Source organism: Pterocles gutturalis, unplaced genomic scaffold (assembly GCF_000699245.1).
Source record: "Pterocles gutturalis isolate BGI_N339 unplaced genomic scaffold, ASM69924v1 scaffold24040, whole genome shotgun sequence".
In the NCBI taxonomy this organism is placed as follows: Eukaryota; Metazoa; Chordata; class Aves; order Pterocliformes; family Pteroclidae; genus Pterocles; species Pterocles gutturalis.
In genome coordinates this window covers 8334-33776 of record NW_010146677.1, presented here as the reverse complement: position 1 = coordinate 33776, position 25443 = coordinate 8334, and the positions used below count along the sequence as shown (strand labels likewise).

At 37.9% G+C, this 25443-nt stretch overlaps 1 protein-coding gene across 1 annotated transcript; it reads left to right on the top strand.

Moving 5' to 3' along the window:
* Window positions 1-1844: 1844 nt before the first annotated feature.
* PAPD5 (PAP associated domain containing 5) lies at window positions 1845-20277 on the top strand. The gene is made up of 11 exons (XM_010085839.1): window positions 1845-1962; window positions 7117-7163; window positions 9500-9620; window positions 10657-10764; window positions 13189-13317; window positions 14578-14791; window positions 15660-15786; window positions 15887-15990; window positions 17693-17880; window positions 18428-18592; window positions 19888-20277. Exons 1-11 carry the CDS (start codon window positions 1873-1875, stop codon window positions 20065-20067), a joined length of 1473 nt encoding a protein of 490 aa, XP_010084141.1. The 5' UTR covers window positions 1845-1872; the 3' UTR covers window positions 20068-20277.
* Window positions 20278-25443: the final 5166 nt, after the last annotated feature.

Sequence of the window (25443 nt, the reverse complement as noted above, 5' to 3'; positions counted from 1 at the left end):
ATGTTGAATAGCTGTGAAGAATAGAAGAACAGGAGATGGCTGAAAAGCCAAAGGCAGAGGAGTCAGTGCAGTGTAAGGGATGGCAGTGATGGTTTGGGATGTGCATGTTAACCCCAGGTTGTAAGCTTCCAAGGAAAAGTAAGGAAGCAGCCATAGGAGGAGGTGAGAAATTTCCTGGCAGTGTCAAAATAATTGGTATGAATATTGCAGCTGCATTGTTCAGAACATCCTTGTGGTACCTGAGATGTTGTGCGTGAACAGGACTCGGTGCCAGCATGGCAGTAACGGGGAAGAGGGGGGCGATGGCACCTTGCATTTTTGCAGGAGATCTTTGGGGAAGGGGGCGTTTTATTTTAGTTTTTAGTTGAAGCGTTTTAAGGAGGAGGAGAAGCTTCTCCCAAGGTTGATTTAGAACAGCTAAATGGGGTATCTGTCTGGATTTCCCTTTGGAGGAACTCATCAGAGGAATTTTATCTTTCTGTTGTCTACAGAGAGCCTGTGGTGATGGCCACCTCAAGTTGCTAGGCTTTTATGACTGTTCCCCTAACTGCGTGTGGAAGAAATTCCAATAAATGCTCGGTGAAAAATCATGTAAATATTTTATTCCTTAGTCTCTGAGAGAAAGAAGCTTGTGTTGTTCATAACGCTGCAGTATTGAGGAACATAATGCAGATGGCTTTAGTTCTGTCCCTACCCTGGCTGTTAAACACAACTTTCAGATATTTTAATCTATTTTTTTGACACCTGTGTAGAACTTTGTTATTAACATCTGATTTATTTGTGTGTGCAGTGGGGAATTATTAGATTCCACATCTCGTCTAAGGGCTTGCTCTTAATAAGTTGCTCTCTTCTGATGGTCCCTCAGAGCTTTAAGGAGAGATGCAGTTGTACTTGCTAACTAGAAACAATTCTTTTTTAAAAAATAACTAGCTATTACTGTAATGGTCATTGCAGGAAACATTAATTTAACTGCTCTGTTCCAGAGTTCCTCCAAATTTTGCTGGAATTAAAGGGTTGTGTCTGGTTTTCTTAAATACGTTGTTAGTCAAGGTGATGATGTGTTTATGATATTACAGCAGCATGGAAATTTGTGGCACTGTATGAAGACATTTTTGTTTCAGCTCTAATCATAGGCGATCTAAACATAACTTCCTGACTGTGAGAAGCACATGTAATATGGTAAACTGTCAAATATATGGGTTAACTGTCTGTCAGTCACTTATTCTTCTGAGCCACTGTGCCTGCGTGTGTACTCCTTATTTTCTTGTTTCGGGGAGGGAGTGCAGATTTCATTTATGCGTCTTGTCTAGGCAGTAAAAGAATCAGTTTTTCCAGCTCTAGCACTGGCACAATTACTATCAACTTTTTAAAAGCTTGGTGCTGAGTACAGACTGATGCCTGAAACTCCCTAGCTGGTGCCAAGGGGCTGATGAAGAAGCGTTGGCTGAAAACCTCCTGTTTAAATTTTTGTGAAGTGTGTACTCGGAGCTTACAGCTGTGTTTGTAGTTGAAGACGGAGCCATTGCTGTGTTACGCTGGCATTAAAATACAGAGTGTAATTCCCATGTGAATTGAAGGTGCTAGGGTTTAGATTTGCTTCCCCACTTTTAGCAAATGCAGTGCAATATATTGACCTATGACACAGGAAACTAACGTGAAACTAAACGTTACTAAGGGTTGTGAATCTGGATCTTTTTTAAATTGCTTGCTACTCTTAAACTGCCCCTTAACTAAATAGGTAACTAGGAGCTTAGAAAAGCATGCCTCATTAGAGTAGTTGGTATTTCATTCTCCTGTGGGTTTTTCCTGACTGTCTGTTCTTTTTTTTTCTTTCTTAGTCTCCATGAAGAAATCATTGACTTTTATAAGTATATGTCTCCGAGACCTGAAGAAGAAAGAATGCGGATGGAAGTGGTGAACAGGATAGAAAACGTTATAAAAGAGCTCTGGCCTAATGCGGACGTGAGTAGGACACTGTTCTATTTGTTAAAATATAAAAGCAACATTTTGTACCGGTTTACTTTGTGAAATATTGAATAATGAAAATACTATTTACTTTTTCCATATTAAAAAAATGAAAGGATTTCTGGTCAAATGAGAGACATGATCTTTATTGCCAGGCTAATACAGGTCAACATTTTCTACCACATGTAGGAACAAAGTCAAGCTAGACCTACGGTAGTCAAAGAAGGGAATGAGGAGTGGCAACATTTAGTCTCATTAATATTTATTTACTAAGATTAATTGGAACATATCAGGCATGCATACATGCTTGTAAAATACTGTGTTAAAAAAACCAACACCTTCTGAAATTATGACCTTCCTGGAAAGGTCAGTAGCAGGGCTTCTAGTCCAAAGACCTGCGATCTTGAATACATCTGCTAAGGTGGAATGCCAGCAATGCCACCTTATGTAGACCATGCTATTTTTTAATGGGCAGTTAAACTAAATTGAAATATCTTAAGGATAAAGAGGAACCAGATTTTGGTACAGAAAGAAACAAGTCTGTAGATCTCTATATATATAATGTTATATATATATAATGCCTCTAATGCCTCTTTCCAACAAAGATAGTTTTTTGCTAGCACTTTATTCAGTCAAAACAAGAGTTTCTCCTGTGCAGAGCTATGTTTTTTTTAATAAAGGTTGAATTAAAGAGAAGCAAGAGAAGCTGCTTTTATGACCCAAGATGGTTTTATGGGGACACAGTTGGATAAATGAATGTAGTTTAATTGTATCCCTCTACTAACACGGTGTTCATTTCCCAAATGCAGATCTGTAGCCATAGTCATCTTTCTGTAGATAACAGTAGGTGCAAATAAGGACTTGTTAGCTGGAATAGCAAACCAAATTCAGACAGCAGGATCTTTAGTATAAGGAATGCTCTTTGATCCTGACACGGTAAAAGATAGTGTTTTGACACAAGTGACTTTCATATTTTCTTAACCTGTTTTTTGGAATGTGTTTTTAGAAACTGGCAGAATAGGGCAGAGTATGAATTCTGTATCAGATATATGTATGTGTTGTGTGGTTTTGTGTGTAACATATACTCACACTTTTGAGGCAGTTCACATTGTTATGGGCAACGTATTCATGATGTATAATACAGAAGGAGCATGCTCCGCTCAGTGCCAGCCAACTTTGCACGGTTACAGGGAATTAATAGAGTCAGTACTACACATGGCTGGTAATTCTCTTTGAGCAAAACCAGTAATCTTTCCAAGGGAACTGTGTAAGAGACTTTAGCATATCTCCCAAGTGTTGTATAGCTCTCCTCTAACCCAGTGAAACGGTGTCGTAGGCACTAATCAAGAGAAGGAGTAGTGGGGCTGCCAGTCTGACAGGCAACAGTATAGGAAACAGCACAGGTGTGAAACAGTTCTTACTATGGTACACCCTGCCAAAGTCGTGTAGTAGGGGATTTCACCAAAATAACTGATTGCTTCAGCCTAGAGAAGATGCTGCTGTTGCCTAGGCAAGTTTGTGTGCTGCAGACTTAACTAGTGTGATGGGGTGAGTGGGTTTATCACCAGGGGATCTGTCTTTATTACCGCTGGCACGTTGAGTGGGGCACAAGAACTTAGTGTCTCAGAGATACTCTCTTTGTAGGACAGACTTAAATCTGTAAAAGCTAGGTCTTTTAAATGAAAAGTAATTTGTGTATATATATATGACTTTGGGGCCTTGAGAAAATAGGTTTTGCTTGAGCTACTGAAACTGGTTTTTGTAGCTGTGATCTTCTAAAGAAGGGGGAGCAAGTTACAAGCCCTACCACACAGTGACAGCTGACCACTGGGCTTAGCGGTGATGTGACTGAGAAGAAGCGCACACTGTGCAGTTGAAAACTGAAGTTCACTTTTCAATTAGTGCCAGTTAAAACTGCCATGACCATCTGCCTTTGCTGTTCTTGAAAATGTTAGAGAGCAAGAGCATGCCAGTTCCTTTTTCTCAAGTCAGTAACTGCTCTTCAAAGCCTAACTCTGCATTTTGTCTGCTGTTGCTACATCGAGGAAGAATTCTCTTGAATGCCCTTCTGTTTTCTGGAGGCTGGAAGGGAACCGAACAGTGACAGCAGCACACCAGGTTGTAACCTGGAAACTACTGTAATGTAATTTTTGTGATACTTACTCTACAGATCTGCTCGGGAACTGAACTGCTGAACTCAACTGTGTTCAACTTTGACAGTCTTTTGTTGTAATTTTTCAGTTGTTTGAGTTAATCACTAAACTTTTGGAAACCTGTGTTGGTTTAGCTACTTGTAAGATTTAAGTTAAGAGTACATTCTTTGAGGAGGTGGAGTGTTACCTGGTCCAATGTCCTCAGCTTTAGCTGTAGTGTAAAGCGATGAGTTAACGTTTGAGCTGTTCATTTTGAGCCACAGATGTAGTGAATCCAGCTAAAATAAACTTGGAAGTTAAACATACACATTTAGTTTGTAAATTCTCACTAAACACATAGGTAAGACATACTCTATGAAAATCATGGATCTAAATGTATAGAGAGCATGTGGAATGTGTCTGTGCACATACTTTTTTTTTTTTTTCCCCTGTTCCACTTAGGAAAAGGCTGAAAAAGCAGATGGAGGGAGGGGTAAACCTAGGTATCCTAAACTGTTACTTTATTTATAGAAGTTAGCAATTGTGTCATTTGCTCTCTTACTCAAGGGAATGTGCTTAGAAGGAAACATTCCTAGTAAGTGAGAACTGTTCTTGGCATCAGCAAGGCTCTGACCATAAGAAAGGCTTTAATTACGCTGAAACTGAACAACGCAAAACATTAAACTAAAACATTTTCAGACCAAGGTTTTTGACAGTTAAATATGAGAATGTGACTATTGAACAAATAAGTACATATACAGTGGAGTTTAGGAGACATTTGTCATAATGTCCTCAGCTTCGTTTCTGAGCATTATGTGGCCCTGTAGATCTGAAAAGAGGTGATGTGCGTACTTCATGCACTTCAGTTATGAAAATACTATGACTGGAAATGGAAGTAGGTGAACTCCATTTAGTTTGACAAACTTCAGAAAATTCTACTTCATGATGTAGAAGAAAGAGAAATTTAAATTGGCTAGGGAGAGATTTTTTTTGTTTTGATGGAGGGATTTTGGTAGCAAAGACTTCACAAGCTCTTGTGGGTTTCCAAGTTATGTTGTGCATGGTGAGGACATATTTGGACACATGCTGTAATTAAAGCTCCTTCAGGAACTTTGGAATTTAATATGAACAAGTTTGCAGAAGTGTAGGATAAATAGTAACAATAACATACAGGAGCAGGAGGAGTCCATTACAGTACTGTGAAGTCTTAAGTTATCTTATGAATGCAAATGCATAACTCTGTCCACATAGAATAAAAACATAATCATCAGTGTTGGCACACCATGAAAACTAATGCTCCCATCTCTCAAGTCATAATAGTGTCCTGTGTTGGGGATGCTTTAAATATGTACATGGCTACAGAGCTTCAACAGTTTAAATTCCGATTCGATAATAAATCAAAATCCTTTAAAATTTCTGTTCCAATATCTCCACTCTTCCATCTTTCCAGATTTGATGAGAGAGGGACTGAAGTGTGGGTGTGGGTTTGTTTTATAATAATACAGTGTTTTTCATACTCCAAATAGTTGTACAACAGCAGATGTTGTCTCATTCCTTTCAGTAAAGGTCATATATGTTGTATCAGTAAGTTTATGAATACTTTCAGGGTTGTTTATTCAATAAAGGCTCTCTTTACTGTGCAGCTGAACACACTATTTTGTTTGATAGTGTGAAAGCACGTTTAGTTTTTTCCAAACCCACCAATGGTTGTTTTATTGTGCAAAAGCACTTTTCAGACATTTTTTGGTGTCCAAATAAATCCTAGTTTGGCTGAACCCAAACAGTTTCACAGAGGATGCTTTTATTATTATCCTGGATTAAAAATAGTAATAATTACTGTTACATTCTTAGCTTTGTGATGCCTTTGTGCTTTTGTCAAGATCTAGTGCAATATTGGTGCTAGTTGTGTGGCATCTCTTGCAGTCTTTTCTGTGAATTTTCAACATGAAATTTACTGCAAGCATGTGCTTTTTGTTGCAGGTGGGGTGAGGGAGTAAAGAGAGTCAAGTGATATACAATAATCAAGAGGAAGCACTCATACTGCTTCTTAGTCTCCCAAAGTATCAAAGTACTTGCAAAACATCATAGTTTCCATCTCCCCCTTTTTCTTATGCTGAGGAGAAAAACATAAAAATTGGGTCACTTGACATACAAATAGGTGGCAATCAAGCTAGGGTATGAGACTCATTATAGCAGAATACGCAAGTCTGTACCGTGACGCCAGGAAACACATCAGAAGACTCTGGTTGAAAATTAGTCCAAATGTGTAGATATTTTCACTTTGAAGTTTCACCAGTCCCCCTTTGAGACTTAGCACATGAGTCCGACCTCCCTGCAAGGCTTGGCTAAGTTAATGGGAACGTGGTTTCGGACAGCTCACAATGGAAACCTGATCGTTTAAACCTCCAGTGCTAGTAAAAATCCAGCACAATAAACTAAATCTGTGGGATGTGAGACTTTCTGAAACTTTTTTTGTTTGTTGTTTAAGCAGAAATAAACAGAGTTGTGCTACTTGCTCTCTCATTCAGGAAAAAAAATGGAACATGATTTAAGTTTTTTTTCCTTTAGGCAAAGCAGTGGAAATATATTAAACTTAGAAAATGTGTTTAAAAACTGAAGGGTATACTTTGAGGTATAAAAACAAAAAATAAATGGAACTGATACTAGGTTTTTTTATGCTCTATCATTCTTAAGTGTTTAAAGATCTTTTGGTTTATGGGTTTTGCCAAATTTGTTCATGGTGAAATTTTTTACATTGCAAAAAGGGCTTTGTAATATGAAAAGCAAATTTATTAATATTTCATGGGTAATAACAATGAAGATTAGCCATTTATACTCAATTGAAGATGTAAATGCTTTAACAGAAAAGAGTACTTCTGTTCAGCACGTGCCTGTTAGCAATACCAAAATCTACCAATGGAGGGTAGCAATAACCAGCCTTTACAAGCAATTTAATAGAACTTGTTTGTCTTCTGAAGCCTGAAAATTTGTTTTCATATATCCTGTTCTTGTGTTTCAGGTGCAGATATTTGGAAGTTTTAAGACTGGTTTATATTTACCTACAAGGTTAGTAATTTTTCAGCGTAAATTCTGTACAAGAGAAGAAAACCCCTTGTGGAAGCTGTACCCCTGCAGTGATTTATCTCATCTCCCAATATCTGTGTTACTTGTGTGTATACTTGTTATATTAAGAAAGTGTTAAGCTATTAGTACCCTGCAAAGCGTCCAGAAATATAGTAATTAAGTCTATAATACATGTATCTATATAGATTTTGCATGTATAGGTAAAAGATCTGAATTACGATTTTGTCAAAAAAGGCCTGTTTTGTGATTTGGCTTCATTAAATGACTGAACCAAAATAAGAGGTTGGCCTTAAAAGAAAAGCTAAATTTTGTCTCCACAGGTGATTAAACTGAAACATTTAACATTGCCTTGTTCATGCTAGAGTTAGCACTGAAGAGAGAAGAATACAGAGCGGTTTGTTTCTTTCAGTCTTCTTTTGTGAAACCTGTACAATAGTCAACCTCTACCTTTTCCAAATTTATTACAAATTTTCATAAAGAGAAGTCATTACTCAGTGACACTGGTATCTTCTGTGTAGACATTGTAAGTGTTTTTGATGATTAAATAGAAATAGAATGAAAGGCTTAAATGGCTGCAGGGGATAAACACATTTAAATAGTGTTAAGTCTGAGGTTAGCACTTGAATTGATTTCTGTACTTTGGGAGCATGAGGAATTGATGTCTAGTACTGACTGTAAGTGATGGGTGGTCAAACTTTAAAAAGAACCAGCATTTGTGTGTTGGTAATTAATTCACTGTTGCCTTCTATCAAAGCTTCCGTTTGCCCTTGGTTTTCCCTGCCTGTCAGTAACTCTGGAGTTAATTTAGATTTCTGGTTCTGGGATTCAGAAAGACCTGCAGTATGTTTTTGATTCTGTTACTTTGTGTTAGAATTTGCCTAATATCCTTTTGCTTGAGCTGGTATCGCAGGTTAGGCACAGGGTTGTCTAGGTGCTGGATCTCTGACACTTTGCAAGCAGTGTCTGTCCGCAAGGTGACAACAGAGCTGCTTTTTCTCTCTTGGTGTGCATCAGAAAAATGTCTCCTGTCATTAACAGTCAGCACCAATAGTGGGTTTAGCACTAATTCAGTTTAGAGGAGAAGTGTCCAGCAGCATTTCCTTCTCTCCAAGCAGGTTCTGAACAGCGTTTTCTGACGCTGGCCGAGTGCTGCCGGTCCCTGTCAGCTGAATGGTATGCAGCTGAACTGCTGCTGAACCTGCCTGCCCCCGACACGAGATATTTCATCTAATGCAGATGTAGTTTCTTTAAGATGGTTAAAAGAGAGTTGTTTGTGAATCAGCAGACCTGTAGGATCTAGGGGGGAAAGCTATTCCTAAATGTTGTGGTGTTTTCTGTTACGCAGTTTTCCATAGCAGCCTGCTATTACAGCTGTGGGCTATATGCCGGCCACGTTCGTGTTCCAACAAAGCAGGGGAAATCAAAGAAGTTGGGGAGCAAAGAGGAGAAAGCTCGGGACCTCACAGTAGCCTCACTGTCTTTAGTTTGGACACCAGTCAGCTTTTGAAATTGAGTTTTGGCATGGAATTAGGGTGTTGGCTCCCTGTGTATGTGCGTAGGGGGGAAGTGTAGCAGGATGGAGACACCTCTTGAAGGAGCTGAGTTAATGAGCAAAGTTAATTAGATGGTTTGGTCTTATAGAACAGCTTGTTGCTTCCTGAAGTCAAAGTTTCCACATTTTCCTCTCTCCTTCCCTGCTCCCTGTTCTTGGCACTACGGGCCAGCTGCTTAGCATGCTCCCACTGATGCTCTGATCACACAGAAAAACAACTTTGAGTTGCAAAGAAGCAGGAAATTACCCCAGAATGTTTTGAGTTTTTTTTTAAAGGGTGGGAGGAGTTGGTTTCTGCCAGGCCCATTAATACATTGAATTGATTTGGTGTGGATTAGAAAAGGAGGAGGCAGGGATGTGCTTCTGGGAGTAGAGGATGGGGAATGGGACTTTCCCTTTCAGTGATAAGCTGTTAAATCGGCCTTACTGAGTAATACAGCCCAAAGGTGGTGATTCACAACAAGTTAATTTCTTGCTCTGAGTCAGTCTGGAGAAGCTGATCCCTCTCTGCTGACAGTGTGGCCTGAGGAGATTAATCTCTGGCTTTGCAACCCACTTGATTTGTATGTATATCTGTCCCCTCCCTTTGATAACCTGGAATGTTCTGTATTTCCCCAAGTAGAAGAGTTCATCCCAACCCCTTTTCTCAGAAAATTAAGTTATTTGGTTAAGCTACATTCTGCCAGCTTTATTTTAGTTACGTGTGGATGTTGGTTGTTTATCTTTTAAGTCTTTTAATTTGAATAAATCTCTCTTTCCATTTCAGTGATATCGATTTAGTTGTGTTTGGAAAATGGGAGACATTACCTCTTTGGACCTTGGAAGAAGCTCTTAGAAAGCACAATGTAGCAGATGAAAACTCAGTAAAGGTTTTAGATAAAGCAACTGTAAGTTTGGGGGAAGAGGGTATTTCCTTGTTCTAAGATGAATTTCTAATCAAAGATCTTGGTTAAAAGGATGAATTTTCATAAGCAGAAACTATTTTATATATAAATTTTAAATAGAACCAATAGAACCTTTTTATTTAGTATGATTTTTATTACTGACAAAATAATGGATAGTGCTCCAACAGAAACATTTCTTCTGTTGGGGAAAATAATTGGATTTTCCATATTCCACAACATATGCTTGCTTCTAAGTGAGGTTATACTAGTCATTGTTGTGAATTAATATGATTAGACTTGTGAATTTCTGGACACAGTTTGTACATAAGTAAATTATTTTTTCTTATTCCACATAAGCAGATGTAATACATTTTCACATAGAAGTAGTAAGTACAGCCCTGTATAGATATGTAACAATATGTCTTGTGCAGGATAGGATTAATTCCATTACAGCTTCCTCCCGTTGGCTAATTGTGAGAGCATGTAAGAGTGCTGGGGTTTAAACAGGTGTCTAATTGATGGCTGTTATTAGTAGAGAGAGGTAATTTGGAAACCACTCAGGTGGGGATATGTCAGAGTGCTCTCAATATCTTGTGCTTCTTCTTTGAACATAATTTTGATGAGGAATCAATGACCCACAACAACACAAGTGTGTCTTTTTTTAATATCTGTTACCATTTATCTTTATTTCTTAAGCATTTGTCTCCCTCTGGTGTTTGTTTTTCTCACTAGAACTGTGCTTCTGCACCAGGAACTGACTAAAAACAATTTAAAATTAATCACTTTGAAGATGAAGTGTTAAGTTCTGTTAAACAGGATAGTAAATTGAAAATAGCATTTCTGAGTTGGAGAAGCAAAATATATGTAAACAGATTGGCCAGGAGTGTGAATTCATCAATAGACAGGAGTCCTGTTTTCTCTATCTACCTCCTCTCTGCAAATTCATAAAGTGTTTCAGTTTTACTGGTGCATGTAAGTATGAATGGAACCAAGTATGTCTTGGAAATCTGTACTGATTTAATGTGTCTTTCTTTTGCAGGTACCTATTATTAAACTGACAGATTCCTTCACTGAAGTAAAAGTTGATATAAGCTTTAATGTACAGAACGGGGTTAAAGCAGCCCAGCTCATCAAAGATTTTATCAAGGTTAGGCAACACTATAATAAAACTACAGAGCTGAATATTTGATTACTTAATTTGGTTTTCTGTTTTACTTTGCATCCTTGCTAGAGATACACTTTCACTTGTTACTCTTTGCGGTCTGATACTATTGTGTGATGTTCTTGGGTTTTAGATATATTGCCCTAAAAGGTGGGAAGATAGTAAAATGTACAAAGAAACTCTGGAGAAGTTATAATGATACAATGACTAAGGAAAATGCACTAATATGTGTCTTAAATGTTCTGCTCTTCTAACTGTGGTTCCTTGAACTTAAAATTAGTAATAACCACACATTCCCTCAGAAAGTAGGAATAATCTTGTTCTAGATTGGATATTGTTTCAGCATAAAAATACTAATTAAATAGAATAAGTTAAATTTAGTAAGTTATTGTTCAAGGATTCACTAATACCTGTGTCATAGATACACTATCGTTATATTTGTTTAATACGTAGAACCATTTTGTTAGGATTAATGAGCTTTTGCATGTAGAGTTTTGAAGTACCATTTACACTTCTTCCCTTCCCTTCTCCTGTTCAGTGCATTGGACACTCATAGTAAATGTCTCATAAAAGCTGTAGAAAATTTTTATTGGATTTTCATGTTCTGTGCAGGGAGATGAAGTGCTTAGGTATTACTGTTTTACTGACTGCTTTGGTTTTTTGACCAAACTGATGAACAGCAGGAGAATCAAAGTATTTCACTAGCTAGACAAGTAGAACTCCTTCAGAAGACTCTGTAAATCGGAATAAAGCAAACACTTTACTTTCCATCATAAGAGTTAGAAATCATGTATGTCTGCTTTACTAATGTCAGTGAGATGCAAGAAGTCTTGCATCCGTGTTCAGAGTAAGAGGATGGGGTGGGTCCAGAGACCTTTCTTCTCTCGGCCTCTCTCTGATGAACAGAACGTGGTTGTGTTGGTGCCCCACCCTGAGGGGCAGAGCAGGTCTGGTGACAGCAGTCGGGGTCACCTCACAGTCCAGGCAGCAGCTGGCAGACAAGTGCTCAGTGAGGAGGACAGGGATGAGGACACCAAGTCAGTGTTAGGGTCAGGGTGGCTCGGGCAGACACCAAGGGGAACAGCTGAGATGAAAAGCTGCTCTCCAGAGAAGTGGGGGGACTCCCAGCAAGGCTTCCCGCATGGCGCTTGCCCACACGGCTGTTCTCCCAGCAGCCCAGGCCCAGGCTGAGTGGCTGTGCCATGCCAGAGCCGGCCTAGGGCGCGGGCGGCTGGGCCTGCTGTGCTGGGGACAGGGGGCACTCAGCAGGTAGCGACTGCGCTGTCGGGGAGGGTCGTTTGTTTGACTTGGAGAAAACTTGACGTGAATGTGCCAAGTGACTTCACTGGTGTTCTCGAGGATCTCTCTATAAAGCGCTTGCAGGGCATTCTCTGCGGGCTTATTTTGTCCCGCGTAACTTTGTGTACCCCCCTGAGGTGTCGTGTTCAGTGTTACCCTTGGAAGTGCCTATTGCTCCTCATCCAGTTTATCTAGGAAGTCTGAGGCAGCTGAAGCCTTAGTTAAAGGTTTGCAGTTCCCCAAAAGAACTCCTGTCTTTGAATTTTGGTATCTCCTGACACTCAAGACTTCAGCTTGTGACTGTAAGTTCTTAATAGTTCAAAGAGGTGATCTCGGGATCTTTGGTTAAATAGGGCTCCCGAGACTTGTGCAGAGAAGTTCTCGGAGAAATTCTTCTTTCCCTTTAATCTTTTGCGATCACAGATACCATGGTCCACATCTGTTCTCTGACACTAAGGACCTTTGTAGCTCTGTGTTGATAAAAGGAAGGATATTACCGAGCCTCTCTCCCCCCCTTCCCTGTGAGGGACTGTACAGAGTGCAGGCGTAGCCCCAGCTGGCCCAAGGGTCCATGTTCTCCGCACATGCGGCATGCACACACCTCTAAGGGAGTCCGTGCGGACAGAGCTATTGAAGGACCAGTTACCCAAAGGTAAGTATTTGGCTCCTTTGGAAATGCTGTCTGGGTGCAGTAATTTTGAAGAACTGTTTTGAACTCTGGGCATCTGAAGTACTTGCAGGACACAAGCCTGAGTCCAGTTGGTTGTAGCAGGAGGGTTTTGTTACAGACGTGGATGCCTCCATAGTTCTTCCTTTGCTTTCCTTTTCACTTGTATGAGAAAAACAAATGTATTTATATATTCAAACAAAATCATTCTGATTTCATAAGGTAATATTTTTTTTTTCTGTTGTTGATATCTGCTGCCAGACTTGCAGAGGTAAAATAACTCTTGATGGCAGGCAGAGCACTTGGCTTCTCCCCTGTTACTGAAAATAAGTTAGGATTACACCAAGCTTTGAAACTTACTATAACAGCTTCAATATGCTTTTTTAGCATCAGTTGTATGTATGCATCACTGTATCCTTAACACCTTTGTTTTTCTCTTTCAGAAATACCCTGTATTACCGTATCTAGTTTTAGTATTGAAACAGTTCCTGTTGCAGAGGGACCTTAATGAAGTATTTACAGGTGGAATCGGTTCTTATAGTCTTTTTTTAATGGCTGTCAGTTTCCTTCAGGTAAGCTTAATGAAATCTATTGATGCCATTGGTGCAAAAGGACAATACATTAAGAAGGAATGTAATCAGTCCTTAAATTTAAGCTATCCTGTTTGTGGTTTTGCACCCCCTTTTCGTTTAAAAAAGACACATCTCACCTGTCTTCTGTTCTTTCTCCCATACTGGTACTTTTGGTGTTAGAGATGTTTGGAACATCCACTGGTGTATCAGGACCAGGCACATGTGTTGTTCATGACAAAATAGCTTGACTATTGTTTAACTTATTTGGAACAAGCTACATAAGTTAGTGTTAAGATGGCATCTGTCCTTTATAACACTTGTTTTCCAGGTCATGCACCCTGTATGTGCTTTAGTGATGCAATGGAATTCCACTTGTTTGTACAGCTTTTTAAGCTGGTATCAAATAAATGTGTTTTACAGCTTTTTATTAAATCTAAGAGAACAAAATGCATGAGCTAAATCTGTATTGTTGTGCCTGGGGGAGAAAAATGTTGTAGAAATGTGAAGTAGCCAAGTTCTGGCTTTATCAACCTTGTTCTTTTTCTTGTACTAAATGTTATTGTATAACTCTGTGTGTGTGTCTGTACTTTTCCAGATGGTAGTTACTTTTAAACCTGAGCATTGAACTGGAGCTCAGTGTTTGCTGAGTGCTATTGCAGTTGCCTGCTGAGCACAAAAGAGATGAAGGCTACAGGCATATCATTTTGAAAGAAACCAAAATTTCTCCCAACCCAATTTTTTTCTTATGTTGACTAACAGCATTTCCATTTGCTCCTGCAAAAAAAGAAGTCAAGTTTTGTACCCATTACAAATAGGAACTGGTTTTGTTCATAATCTCTCAGGCTGCATATTAACAGTAGAAGGGATCATTTATATACCTGTGTGTATTGAAAGTCTGTATTTGTATTGCAAACACAGGTTTATGAAGCATAAATATCTTCTCTTTTTACAAGAACCCTGCCATTAGTGCTGGAAGCTCACTTACTGAAATGCAAGTTCAAATACAAAAATATTAATGCTTGCCAGCCTTATTTTTAAGAGGTAATTAGTTTATTAAAGCTTCACTAGCATCTTGTTTTAAAGATGCAAAACAGCTTTATCAAAGAAAGATACTATATTTAGACGTTTGCTTTATATATTATGTTTTATTATTATTTACTATTGTATTTAGACATGTTTGCTGTGAAAAAGAAAACATGCTTAAAGGGACTTGAAAATTGAGGTCTTAAGAAAATGATTTTTTTTCTTTCTTCTTAATAGCTGCATCCCAGGGAAGATGCCTGTATGCCCAATGCCAACTATGGTGTTCTTTTAATAGAGTTTTTTGAATTATATGGACGTCACTTCAATTATCTGAAGACTGGAATCCGAATAAAGGATGGTGGTTCTTATGTTGCCAAGGATGAGGTGCAAAAAAGCATGCTGGATGGCTACCGACCATCAATGCTGTATATCGAAGATCCGTTACAGCCAGGTATCAGCATAAACCAAGCTTTACCATATTGACTAAGAAAAAAAGTTAGGGAATGCTTAATACAGATGAGTTAAAACAAAGAGTAGCATAGAATGACCACCAAAAACCAAACAGAAACACCTCATTCGTGTCTGTGAATACAAGATGCACTCAGAACACAGTGATTTTCTTTAAGATGTTTTCCTTAGCAAAGGTTACTGTGTCACCCAAGAGCTGCCTGTACTGCAGCCAGGAGGCAGGGTACAGGAGGGCACGCCCAACAACTGTCATGTGCTCCATGGTGACAGCGATAAAGCCACAGCAGCAGGGGCCTGAGCATGGGCTAGATGTACCTGTGTGTACATGTGGTCCCTTTCACACTTGTGCTTGCCTGTGTTGCAGTTATATACAATATACAATGTACGTGTATTCTTACGCACGCTCTCCTGTTTGATGCTGTGAAGTCCCATAAACACGTTGTGGTTTCATTCTCTACGGTTACATTAAGGTTGATTGTTGACTTGGATGGGTGGCTTCTGAAATGGTGAGTCAAGTGCTGTTCATAGGAGAGTTAACATATTCCTGAGCTAAAAATATGCCATCCAGGACAGTACTGTTATATAGGTAATATGCAGTACAGGATTGTTTTTTCTTCATGTGTTGCACTTTTGCCCAGAGGATTGCCATTTTGGACTTCCGTGCATGTAAATGTCTATAGGTCTTTTGAGCTCTTTCAGATATTTACACTTTGCAAATCCTGTTCTACAAGAGGTGACTGCAGTGAGTTGGGACTTAAGGGCAATTTAAAAAAAAAATTAGTCTCCTGTCTGAAAGGAGATAACCATGGTTTCAGTCTTATTTATTTATTTAATTATATTCTTGTTTTAAGGTAATGATGTTGGGAGGAGTTCCTATGGTGCCATGCAAGTGAAACAGGCTTTTGATTATGCCTATGTTGTTTTGAGCCATGCAGTTTCCCCAATAGCTAAATATTACCCTAACAACGAAACAGAAAGGTAAATTTTATGAGTCTAAATCTCAGACATGAATATCTTATCTTTTGGTGTGTCTAAAAATGAATTGTGGTGACAGTTTTGTTTTGTTCCTGGTTTACAGTATATTAGGTAGAATAATTAGAGTAACACAAGAAGTGGCTACGTACAGAGACTGGATATCAAAGCAGTGGGGAATGCAAAGTAGGACAGAGTCTTCATGTAATGGTAAGTTTTGACTAAGCATGGCTGATAGGGGGAAACTTCCTGCATATTTTGATCATATAAATTTTGTTGTTGCTTTTGCCCCACATAAGGCAATGTATGCATCTTAATACTAATTTACTGTTTTGCTCAGTGGTGATGGACTTTTCTTGTGTTCTTGTCCAGAAAATTTAGGTTTGTACAAGAGTAAAAAGGCCACACCACATGCTTACTCCACTGTGATAGATTTGGTCAGTGTAGAGGTCTATAAAAAGTGCTGGCTTACAAAAACAGGCTTTTGAAAAACTTCCAATTTAAATTACACGTTACTGTCACACTTCCTTTGTCCTTTAAATGTAGACAAGGTTTTAAAAAGAATTAAAGTTTAACATATTGTATCTGTGCGGAAGCAATATTTAAACCAGGATTGACTGTGTAAGTGGAGTAAGTATTTAAAACAGAAAAATCCTGAAATATCAGGCATAATTCTTGTTATTGACAAATGGAAACACACAAAATCTAGCCAGAGAACTTGCTGAAAATGTCCTTTAAAATCATCTTTATTTTCATTGCCTGTATTCTGACATCACCAGCCAGTTGCCCTCCTCTTTTGGTGTAGGTTTATCTGCTGGCTGGAAGTTTTCAAATTAAAATTAATTTTAGTACTCCACAATTAATTTTAGAATGTTAGCTACTAGAAGTCTTCTCTTGTTAGAGATTAATCAGAGAAGATGACACAACTACCCAGGATAGGTTGGAATTTTGTTTATTTGTTTTTAAAGCTTTTGTTAGTGATTTCCCTCACTGTCCGTGTAAATTGAATGTAGTTCTTGGCCATTCATGTTTTATCAGTCTGTAGACCCTTGTGGCACTGCCGTACACCCTGGTACGTACCTGGTAGCCAACCCTGGTTCAGTCCTGCAAGCTCCAGAGCAATAGTTAGCTGCCTTTTGTGATGTATGTATTAAACTCTATGTACAAATACAGCTAGTGGGGTAACAAATGTATATTTTACAAATCAGAGGTAACTCCTAGTGTCTTATATGAGATAAAATGGTAATTAAAAAAAAACCCAAAAATAACCCTGTATCAGGAAGACAGTGGTGACAGTTACAGTGGCTGTCTTGATTTAGTTTAGCTTTAAGTTCTCTTTTTTTATTTATTTTTTTTTTAATTAAATTAAACTATCGATGAGTGAGATCTGAGAGTTCTGTATCTTGTATTTTCAGTGTAGGCTATCACACAAAGAAACCAGACTTGTCTGGAGTTCTTACAGCCCTAGCACCTGCAGCAGAGGAAAAGCGGGAGTTGCTGAGTATTGGGCATATAGGAATAGAATTTAAACCTATGTATTTTGAGTGCTGTTGAAGTGTGTCATGTTACTAAGCAGCACATCTGAGCTCTGTTACTACCTTCTTCCATGTCTTATCTAATTTCCACCTTGAACTGTGGGTAATACTTGGTGGTTTTCAGAGTGTACATTAATGGATCTTGTCAGGAAACCACCACACCCCCTGGGAGGTGCTGGCTTGCTGCACGCAGTAAATACACCCAAACACGTGCACGCGTGTCTCTGCGTGTATGAAAAGTATGGATGTGTGCGGATGTCTGTACCTGTCCTGCTGGACGTAACAGATATGTAATACTTGAGTGGGTATTAAAAAAAAACAAACCAATATATTTTACAAGTTAATGTGTGGTGATGCTTCTGTTTCATTTTTAATAGGTAATGGAGTAACCTTGATAGTAGATACTCAGCAGCTAGACAAATGCAACAATAATCTTGCTGAAGAGAATGAAGCACTGGGAAAACCTAGAAATAAAACTTCAGAAACACTTAGTAAACATTCTTCAAATTCCTCATCAGGTCCTTTATCATCGTCATCGTCTACACTGTCCAGCTCTAGTGATGTAGTAAGTACTGGAGGTTTTCCGATTTTGTTTCCATTTCTTTGGGTTTTTTCCCTGATTTGTATTGCCACAGAATACACGTGGAAAGCTCGGAAATAATTAGTTATTTAATCCAGAGTCCTAACTTGCATAAGATGTTACCTCTTATGCAATTTCTGCACATGTGAGTTGAGGTGTGTTTTGACACAACACCAGTAAAAAGTGAATACAGTGGATACAAAGTTACATAGCCCTCTTTTCTCTGGGAAAACTGTATTTAAAAAAGAAGACTGGTAGTCCTGGGCTATATGCTTTAAAAGAAAAAAGACACATAAAAAAATATCTGGGAGTTCTATTTAAAAATAAAAGACAAATCCCAGAATCAGAATCACACCAATACATTTTTAAATCTGTTTACTCAGTAAGAATTCTGTATTGAAAGAGTTTTGATATCTAATAGAATAAACATGTTTTCAGTTTTGTCCACTCTAGCTTTTTTTTTAAGGAAAACTCACTTTTAGAAAAACTCACTCTTAAGAAAGACTCACTAATACTTTAAATTTTCCTAAAGGATTCTGATGGAACACCTTGCAAAACCTCTAAACAATTGAGTTGTCGTCAGTCTACCACAAACAGAGTGGGGTCACAAGAAGTATCACTGGAGTCCTCTCAGTCAAGTGGGAAAACACAAAATAGCCAAACAGCCAATACATCCAGCAACACGAACAAATCTCAGGTTTGTGAAATGTTTGAAAACCACGGGGTACAACGGTAGCTTGTTCTGGAAAGGAAACACTGGGTTTTCTCGTCTCCTTTACACAACTAGAAAGCTTTGAGCACTGATTGTATCTGAAATCAGCCGGTTCTCCATTTAGCTTACACAGATGAATTCGCAACAGTGGCTTTCCCAGCCTTAAACACAATGAAATTGGATTGACTTTATTTTGGGAAATGTAGATTTGCCAGTAGTGTGCAGCTCTGTTGCACCCATTTCCTTTTTGCAAAAAGCACATCAGTCCAGTCTTTACTGCAGAATTTGAGACCTAATGGGACTTGCCTGCACTTCAGTGAAGAACAGTTATCAAAAATGTATGTTTAAAGCTATGACTGGGTGCTGTGTTAGCTGTTGATACTTGTTGAAATGTCTTTCATTAAGCGAGATGATACTGTGCTGATAACATGAAGTCCCTCTCATTTCCCCCCAATGACAAATACATTTATGATGAGACCTACCAGAGCTTATGCATTCAGGACATTTCTCACGTTGAAGAATGCTTCTATGACAACTCAGAAATACTATATGCCTCTATATACAGTATACTTTGGATATATGCAGTTGAAATTTTTATACTTTTTCTGAATTTAGGACGACTTTAATGTATGAAAAATAGTCTGGAATCTTCTGGAATATTATTCCTTGAAAAGAAGTTCTGAAGACTTGCTCTCTCCTACTTGCTGAGGATCTGTCTCTAGCTAGTAGTGAGACTGTTTACAAGCCAGGCTTTGGATATACCATGGATGTGTGTTTGTGTTATTACACAGAGCTGATTCTGGTGCTGCAATGTGAATATGATGTGAGATAGTCTACATCTGTAAAAAGATGTGATATAATTTTAGTCCTGCTCTTAAAAGAATGTTGTCTTAATTTTGCACAGAAGATGAGATTTGAGGAATCTTCATCTGTCATCTTGGATTATGGATTTATGTTTCTGTAAAACACTTTTTTGATGGTTGTGAAATGGGAGTGATAGAACAGTTGTTTCCTTTTCAGAATTCAGAGTGCTCTGCTCTGCTCACTTGACCTGCATGGTTTTGGGTCTAGAGATGAACATTTGTTTGCAACCACCAAAGTGAACTATTTGTGGTACTGTGTTGCTGTCTAACCAATGGCCTAACTTCTTTTGCCATATCAATTTTTTCGAGTGTGATACTTCCATGAGTTAACATCCTTGTTATCCAGAAACAGGATTGTGTAATTGCCGCGCTCTCTTCTTTTTAGCAGCGATTGACCGTGTTCTCTTTCTTTTACAGCATGGATCTGCACGGTTATTTCGCTCTTCTAACAAAGGCTTCCAAGGTCCAACAAACTCAAGCCACGGTACCTCAGTCACAAACAAACAACATCAAGGCAGCAAATCACACCATCAGTTTTTCCACGGCAAAAAGAGGAAACACAAGAGAGATGCAGCCCTTTCAGACCTTTGTAGATAGTTGCCTATTTGATGACTGTTCTTCTGTGTGCAATGATCTCATGCTACAGGATAGTTTGATAGTGACTCCTTGGATCTCTTCCGGAGCTTCAGACTGTTCAGACATTGATTAGCAACTGCATTTTTTTTTTCCCAGCTCGCCACGGAACGGATCATGAAGATTGATCACTGCAAAAAAAAAAAAAAAAAAAAAAGAAAAAAAAAAGAAAAAAAAAAATTTAAAAAATTTAAAAAAGAGGAAAAAGGCTGCTCATTTGATAAGTCATATGCTACAACAGGGTCATTTAGGATATAAAAGCTTGAATGTAAAGTAAATGTATTTCCCATCAGCTCATGCTGACCTGTAGAGGTAGTACTCAGTGTGTCTAGGGGGTGGTAACAAACAAATAAAACACAAAAAAATAGGAAAAAAAAGCAAAAAATTGTATTTTGAGGGAAACCCAGCCTTTAAAGGTGAAAGTAATTTGTGCATGATTTTTTTATTATTTTTGCATATACTTACCATTTTATTGTGTATATATAGATGACCATATAGGAAAACTGACATTTGTAATAGTGGATTTGTTAATACTTTTTACATAACATTACTGTTTAAATTGTAAACATAAATTTTTCTCAGGATTAGTTTGGAAAATAATCTGAATTGTCATCTTAACATCCATATAAAGAGACATTACTAGTTACATTGCTCAGAATTTCTTTTCTTGGCATTTAAAAGGTTTAATAGAACATTTGATCTGCAAAAGCTGTTCCTCTGAAAGAAGGGTTTATGGTGGCAAATGAAGTTTTCGTTTGTATAAAGTGTACATGCACTTTGTGTAGATGCTGAGCTTGCCATCTCGGAGAAGTAACCTTCACCTTGTTTTCTAGAGTGCCATCATTTCAGGCAATGGGGTTTTATAGTTGCATCCTTCTCTTCCTCCCCTTAGTGGTCTCTCCCTGAAGCTTTTTTTTTAAAAAGAAATATAAGCCACTTTGAGGGGTTTTGTTTGGTTGTTGGTGGTGATTGTTTTCTTTTCTCTCTCTCTCTCTTTTTTTTTTTTTTCCCCCCAGTTTAAAAAAAGACAACAAAACTCAGTTTGTTACAGAGGTTTGCATTCCTGGGCTGCATTAATCCTATGTCTCTTTGTTTGTGCCTTCCCTCCCCCTTCCAGGTCTGGGTTTTTTTGTCTTTTATATTTTTGCTAACTCCTGTAGGAGATAACTATTGAAGCTTTAAGTAAATTTTACAATTAAAGTATTTTTTTTCTCACTCCCCTCTTAGGCATTTTTATATTTACACTTAATTATTTAAAAACAAAACAAAGCAACTTCAAATAATGAAATATATTTTGTATTGCCTTAAAGACCCAAACCTTTCATATCTCATAGTATTTCTTCTTTGACCTCGTTATCATTTACTTTAAACTCCACATTTGTCTGGTTCAGTCACATTACAAGTCTAGGTTGCAGTAACTTTGATGCCATGAATGTGAATTAAATGTGTAGTGACGCTCACAGGCATAGCTTGGAATGGGAGTTGGGACACTTCAGCGGTAGAAAGTTAAGTGGCATTTACTTTCACATATTTCTTTAAAGAGGAAAGCCTGTACTTGGCATACGTGGCTGTATTTAATGCAGCTGTTCTGGAGACGATGCTTTTATAAAAAGTACCATTAGCTTTTAGAAACTTTTTTTAATATACATTTACAGAATACTACAGACCAACCTGACCTTTAACGGTGCAATGATTTTTAAAGTAAAATAATGCCAAAATAAGACCAGAACTGATGTCATCACTTAAATTAATAAACATTTTCCATGTGTTAAAGTGTTTTACTTCAATATGGAAAGTCATAACATTTACTCAAACACTAAGCTTAACTGATGTTAATTTGACAATATTTTTTTTTAAATTTTTAGGTTCATATTTTAATTTGATCAAATAATTTTATCAACAAGATGTTGAGGTTTTGTTCATAGAAACTAGTAAAAGTTGTACCACATTATGCATAATCACAGTATTTATTTTGTTTTAGATTATTGTGAATGTGTAGACTTATGTTCACCGCTTAGGGAACAATTATTTATAAATTATATTAATCCAGTATTGTTAGCTGCTATTAGCAAAACTGTTCCAAAACTTAATACTTGCGAAGATCTGTATCGCATTTACCACACTGAAGTGTTTTTAAAAGAATCACCCTCATTGTTGAAAGCAAATGTACTCTTAGGGTGCAGATATTAGTGTTCCAATAAGCATGTGATAATTTTAAGGTGGTGGTAGCGGGAAGTTAATCTTGATTCCATTGGGAATCTTAGGTTTGCCTCAATTTATGGTTTTCATAAATTTAATGGAAAATAGCTTTTCCTGGACTGCTCAAGTTTCTTTTTGGTAAACAGTATCTTTCTAAAAGAAAAAAAAAAAAAAAGAAAAAAAAAAGGAAAAAAAAAAAGCATGAAGGAAAAATTGAGGTATTTTACATTGCCTCAAATGACCAGCATTGTATTCATAAAATACTGTATATCTTGCAAATCTTTATTTAAACAGAACAGTTGAACTGTTCATTTTTCAATCTGAAGTAAAATACTTTCAAGACCTTTTAGTTTGCCTGCTCATTTGTCTTGTACATTTCATCTCTGTATTTGACTCAAGTCTAATTCCTTTTTGAGTTTCAATACTTTTGTGAAGATTTTGTGAATATATGAAAAATAAATGTTTAATCTAACTACTGCAGTTCATCACCATTCTTGACATCCTCTTTTTTCCTTCACAGTACTGTGGCAAGAGCAGACTACTCAAGGCACTTTGTAATGTTTTTGTAGTATCTGGGTGCTTCCTCAGCTGGTTGCTGGGCCCCTCTGCCTGGAATTTGGAAGGTTGTTTTGTTCAAGTGGGCATGGTCTGATGTGTTTCCTTCTAGCAGAGCTGAAGCAGAGTCTGTATGCCTGAGTGGAAGAATATACACGTTATAAAGGGGTTTTAATGTACGTTTTTTCTCTAAGTTCCCTCTGCACTTTACATAAGAAACTTGTGCAAGCATCTGTTTTCTTTGCCTTCCAGACTTGGGTTGGGTGTAGTGTTCCAGCTGCAGAACAGCAGCTGTCAAAGCCCGCGCTCAGGAAGGCACTGTGGAAATAGACAAAAGTTAATTTGAGTTACCTTCAGCTAGAAACTGTGTTTAGCAGAGTTCCTGAAGCATGGTTGGTATCACAAAAGGATGTTCGTAACTTCAGTTATCTTCCTTCCTTGCATAAATCAGTAGGGAGATGTACGCATTCTGAAAGTTCTTGTAGTCTTGCTGCTCGTAGTTTACCCAAGACCATCTGAAATACATCAATAAGCTGAAATGTTTATATGGCTTCCTGTTTGACATCAGATTGATTTGTTAAGGGGTTTTTTTCCTTTTCCTAAAGAATAGTTCAAAGAGTGTTTATAGTTAAAAGCTTTATATTTATTATTTTTTTTTTATTTGTCAGTCTTCTACTTTGTGGCAGAAAAGAAGCTGAAATGTAAGTAAATGTTCCTGTTTGTGGGACACGATGTGATTCTGTTTACTGACCTCCATGTTGTGTACAGCTTCCACAAAATTTACAGCTCTGGTTTTTCAATGTTTATAACAGACTTGTGTTCCTAGAACTGAATCTTTAGAAAATAATTTGTAGTCCAATGGCTGGTGGCAACTTTTTTAATGTTCTTTCAAAATGGACCATTTGCATTTTATATCTGGAGTCATCATGTGTGCATCCTAAATATCACGTGTGAGCAACTTATCAGAATACAGTCTCATCTTGAAAATGTATTGTAAACAAAAGCGGCCAGCCTTTTAACATCTTGATGGATGTTAAAACTCATGATAGATCTTAAAACCGAATGTGTGATTCCAGCTTTATTTCCTGAAGAGTAAAAGCTGTAGGAGAGTGCAAAGTATGCAGTTACTCAAGAAAGGTGTCTATTTACCTACTTAGGGGCTGTAACAAAAAAAAAACATTTGATTATTCCAGCTACTGTTAAAGGGCAAAAAGTAGTGATTATTTATTCTGCTTGAATAAGAACTTGGTTCTTTTGCTTAATGACGCAAAATGAATTTTGTAAGGATGAAGTTTAACATGTATTGAAACCGTTTGTCTTGAAAGGGCAGAATTTGAGAGCTTTATTTTCTAGCTAATTTGTAGTGTTTCCAGAAGTTTTCCTCAAAAATGTCTTCCAGTTGCAGTGACCTAAGTGTAAATGTATCTTAACTATATTTCTGTGAATCTTTTACCAGCAGTTCTGACAGATCTGTATTCATGGTTTCATCTGTAAGTTGAAACCAGCTTTGCAGTTCTCATGGTGCTTAATTACATGACGGTCGTAGATTTTCCCGTACCAAAGTTACTGTGTTCCTCCCCACAGTAATTTGCTGAGCCTAATTAACTAATCTTCAAAGGCTGATTGTTAGGATGTTTGAGATGATCCCAGAGAAATTATTCAACACCAAGAATCCTTTGCAAGTTACTTAATGAACAATGTCCTGAGTAACACAGGAATTAAAATTCAAAGGCCTTACTGGGTCTTTACAAACCCAACATTTGTGTCAAGTGTCTACTTGAAATAGGAATGAAAGTGCCAGAAAGTGGCTGTTACTTGTGCATTTTATCATAGTAGTGCTAGATCAAGTTAATCTACATTTCATAGTACTCTAACATTTGCATCAATTAATTTTGAACAGCTTTTATTTTAATCCGTAGTATATTTCGTGATTTCCCCACCATGACCATTGTATCGATTTGTGGACCTCAAAAACTTCCAACAGAAGTGTGGTGCCCTTGTTAGGCGCCTTGACCATACTGTTCGACAGGCCCCGCTTGGCAGGAGCTTAACAACTGCCTGCTCCTTCCTGTGGCAGTGCAAGCAGTGGTGAACTTGGATATGTGTGAAACTAGGGGGGAAAAAAAAAAAAGGAACATGAATCTTTAGTTTGCTGTAAATTAAGTGGTGAAAGCTGATGGGATCCTGAAAATCACTTACGTATGCGAATAAGGGAAGACAGAAGGAGTCTTGTCAGATACTGAATGACCTGAGCAGTGAATCTGCTCACCATCGAAGCATGTTGAAGGTTCCTACGTTCTGCAGCAGGTTTAATAGCTGCAAAGTGATTATCAGCAGACTGATACTGGTATGTCTTGGTGCTGCTCTCTCCCGCGAGGGGTCCTTGAAAAGATGTCTTTTTCATCCTTGGTGGCTCTTGATGTTTTAAACACGCTGAATTGAGTCTCCTAATTTTTTTTTGAATTCAAGTGCACCCTTCTTTGTGTGGCCCAGAGATTTGGTGGTGAATATGGCATTTATCAAATCCTGTCCAACAGGCTATAGTGAAGCAGGAAGGGGGATGGAGATTGATAATGCTTGAAAAAG

Bases quoted from the DNA above. Each gene is read 5' to 3' on its own strand.
- PAPD5 (XM_010085839.1), top strand. From the start codon at position 1,873: ATGTCTCCGAGACCTGAAGAAGAAAGAATGCGGATGGAAGTGGTGAAC. The intron at 1,963-7,116 runs GTGAGTAGGACA...CTTGTGTTTCAG, and splicing joins AGCTCTGGCCTAATGCGGAC to GTGCAGATATTTGGAAGTTT. The intron at 10,765-13,188 runs GTTAGGCAACAC...TTTCTCTTTCAG, and splicing joins TCATCAAAGATTTTATCAAG to AAATACCCTGTATTACCGTA.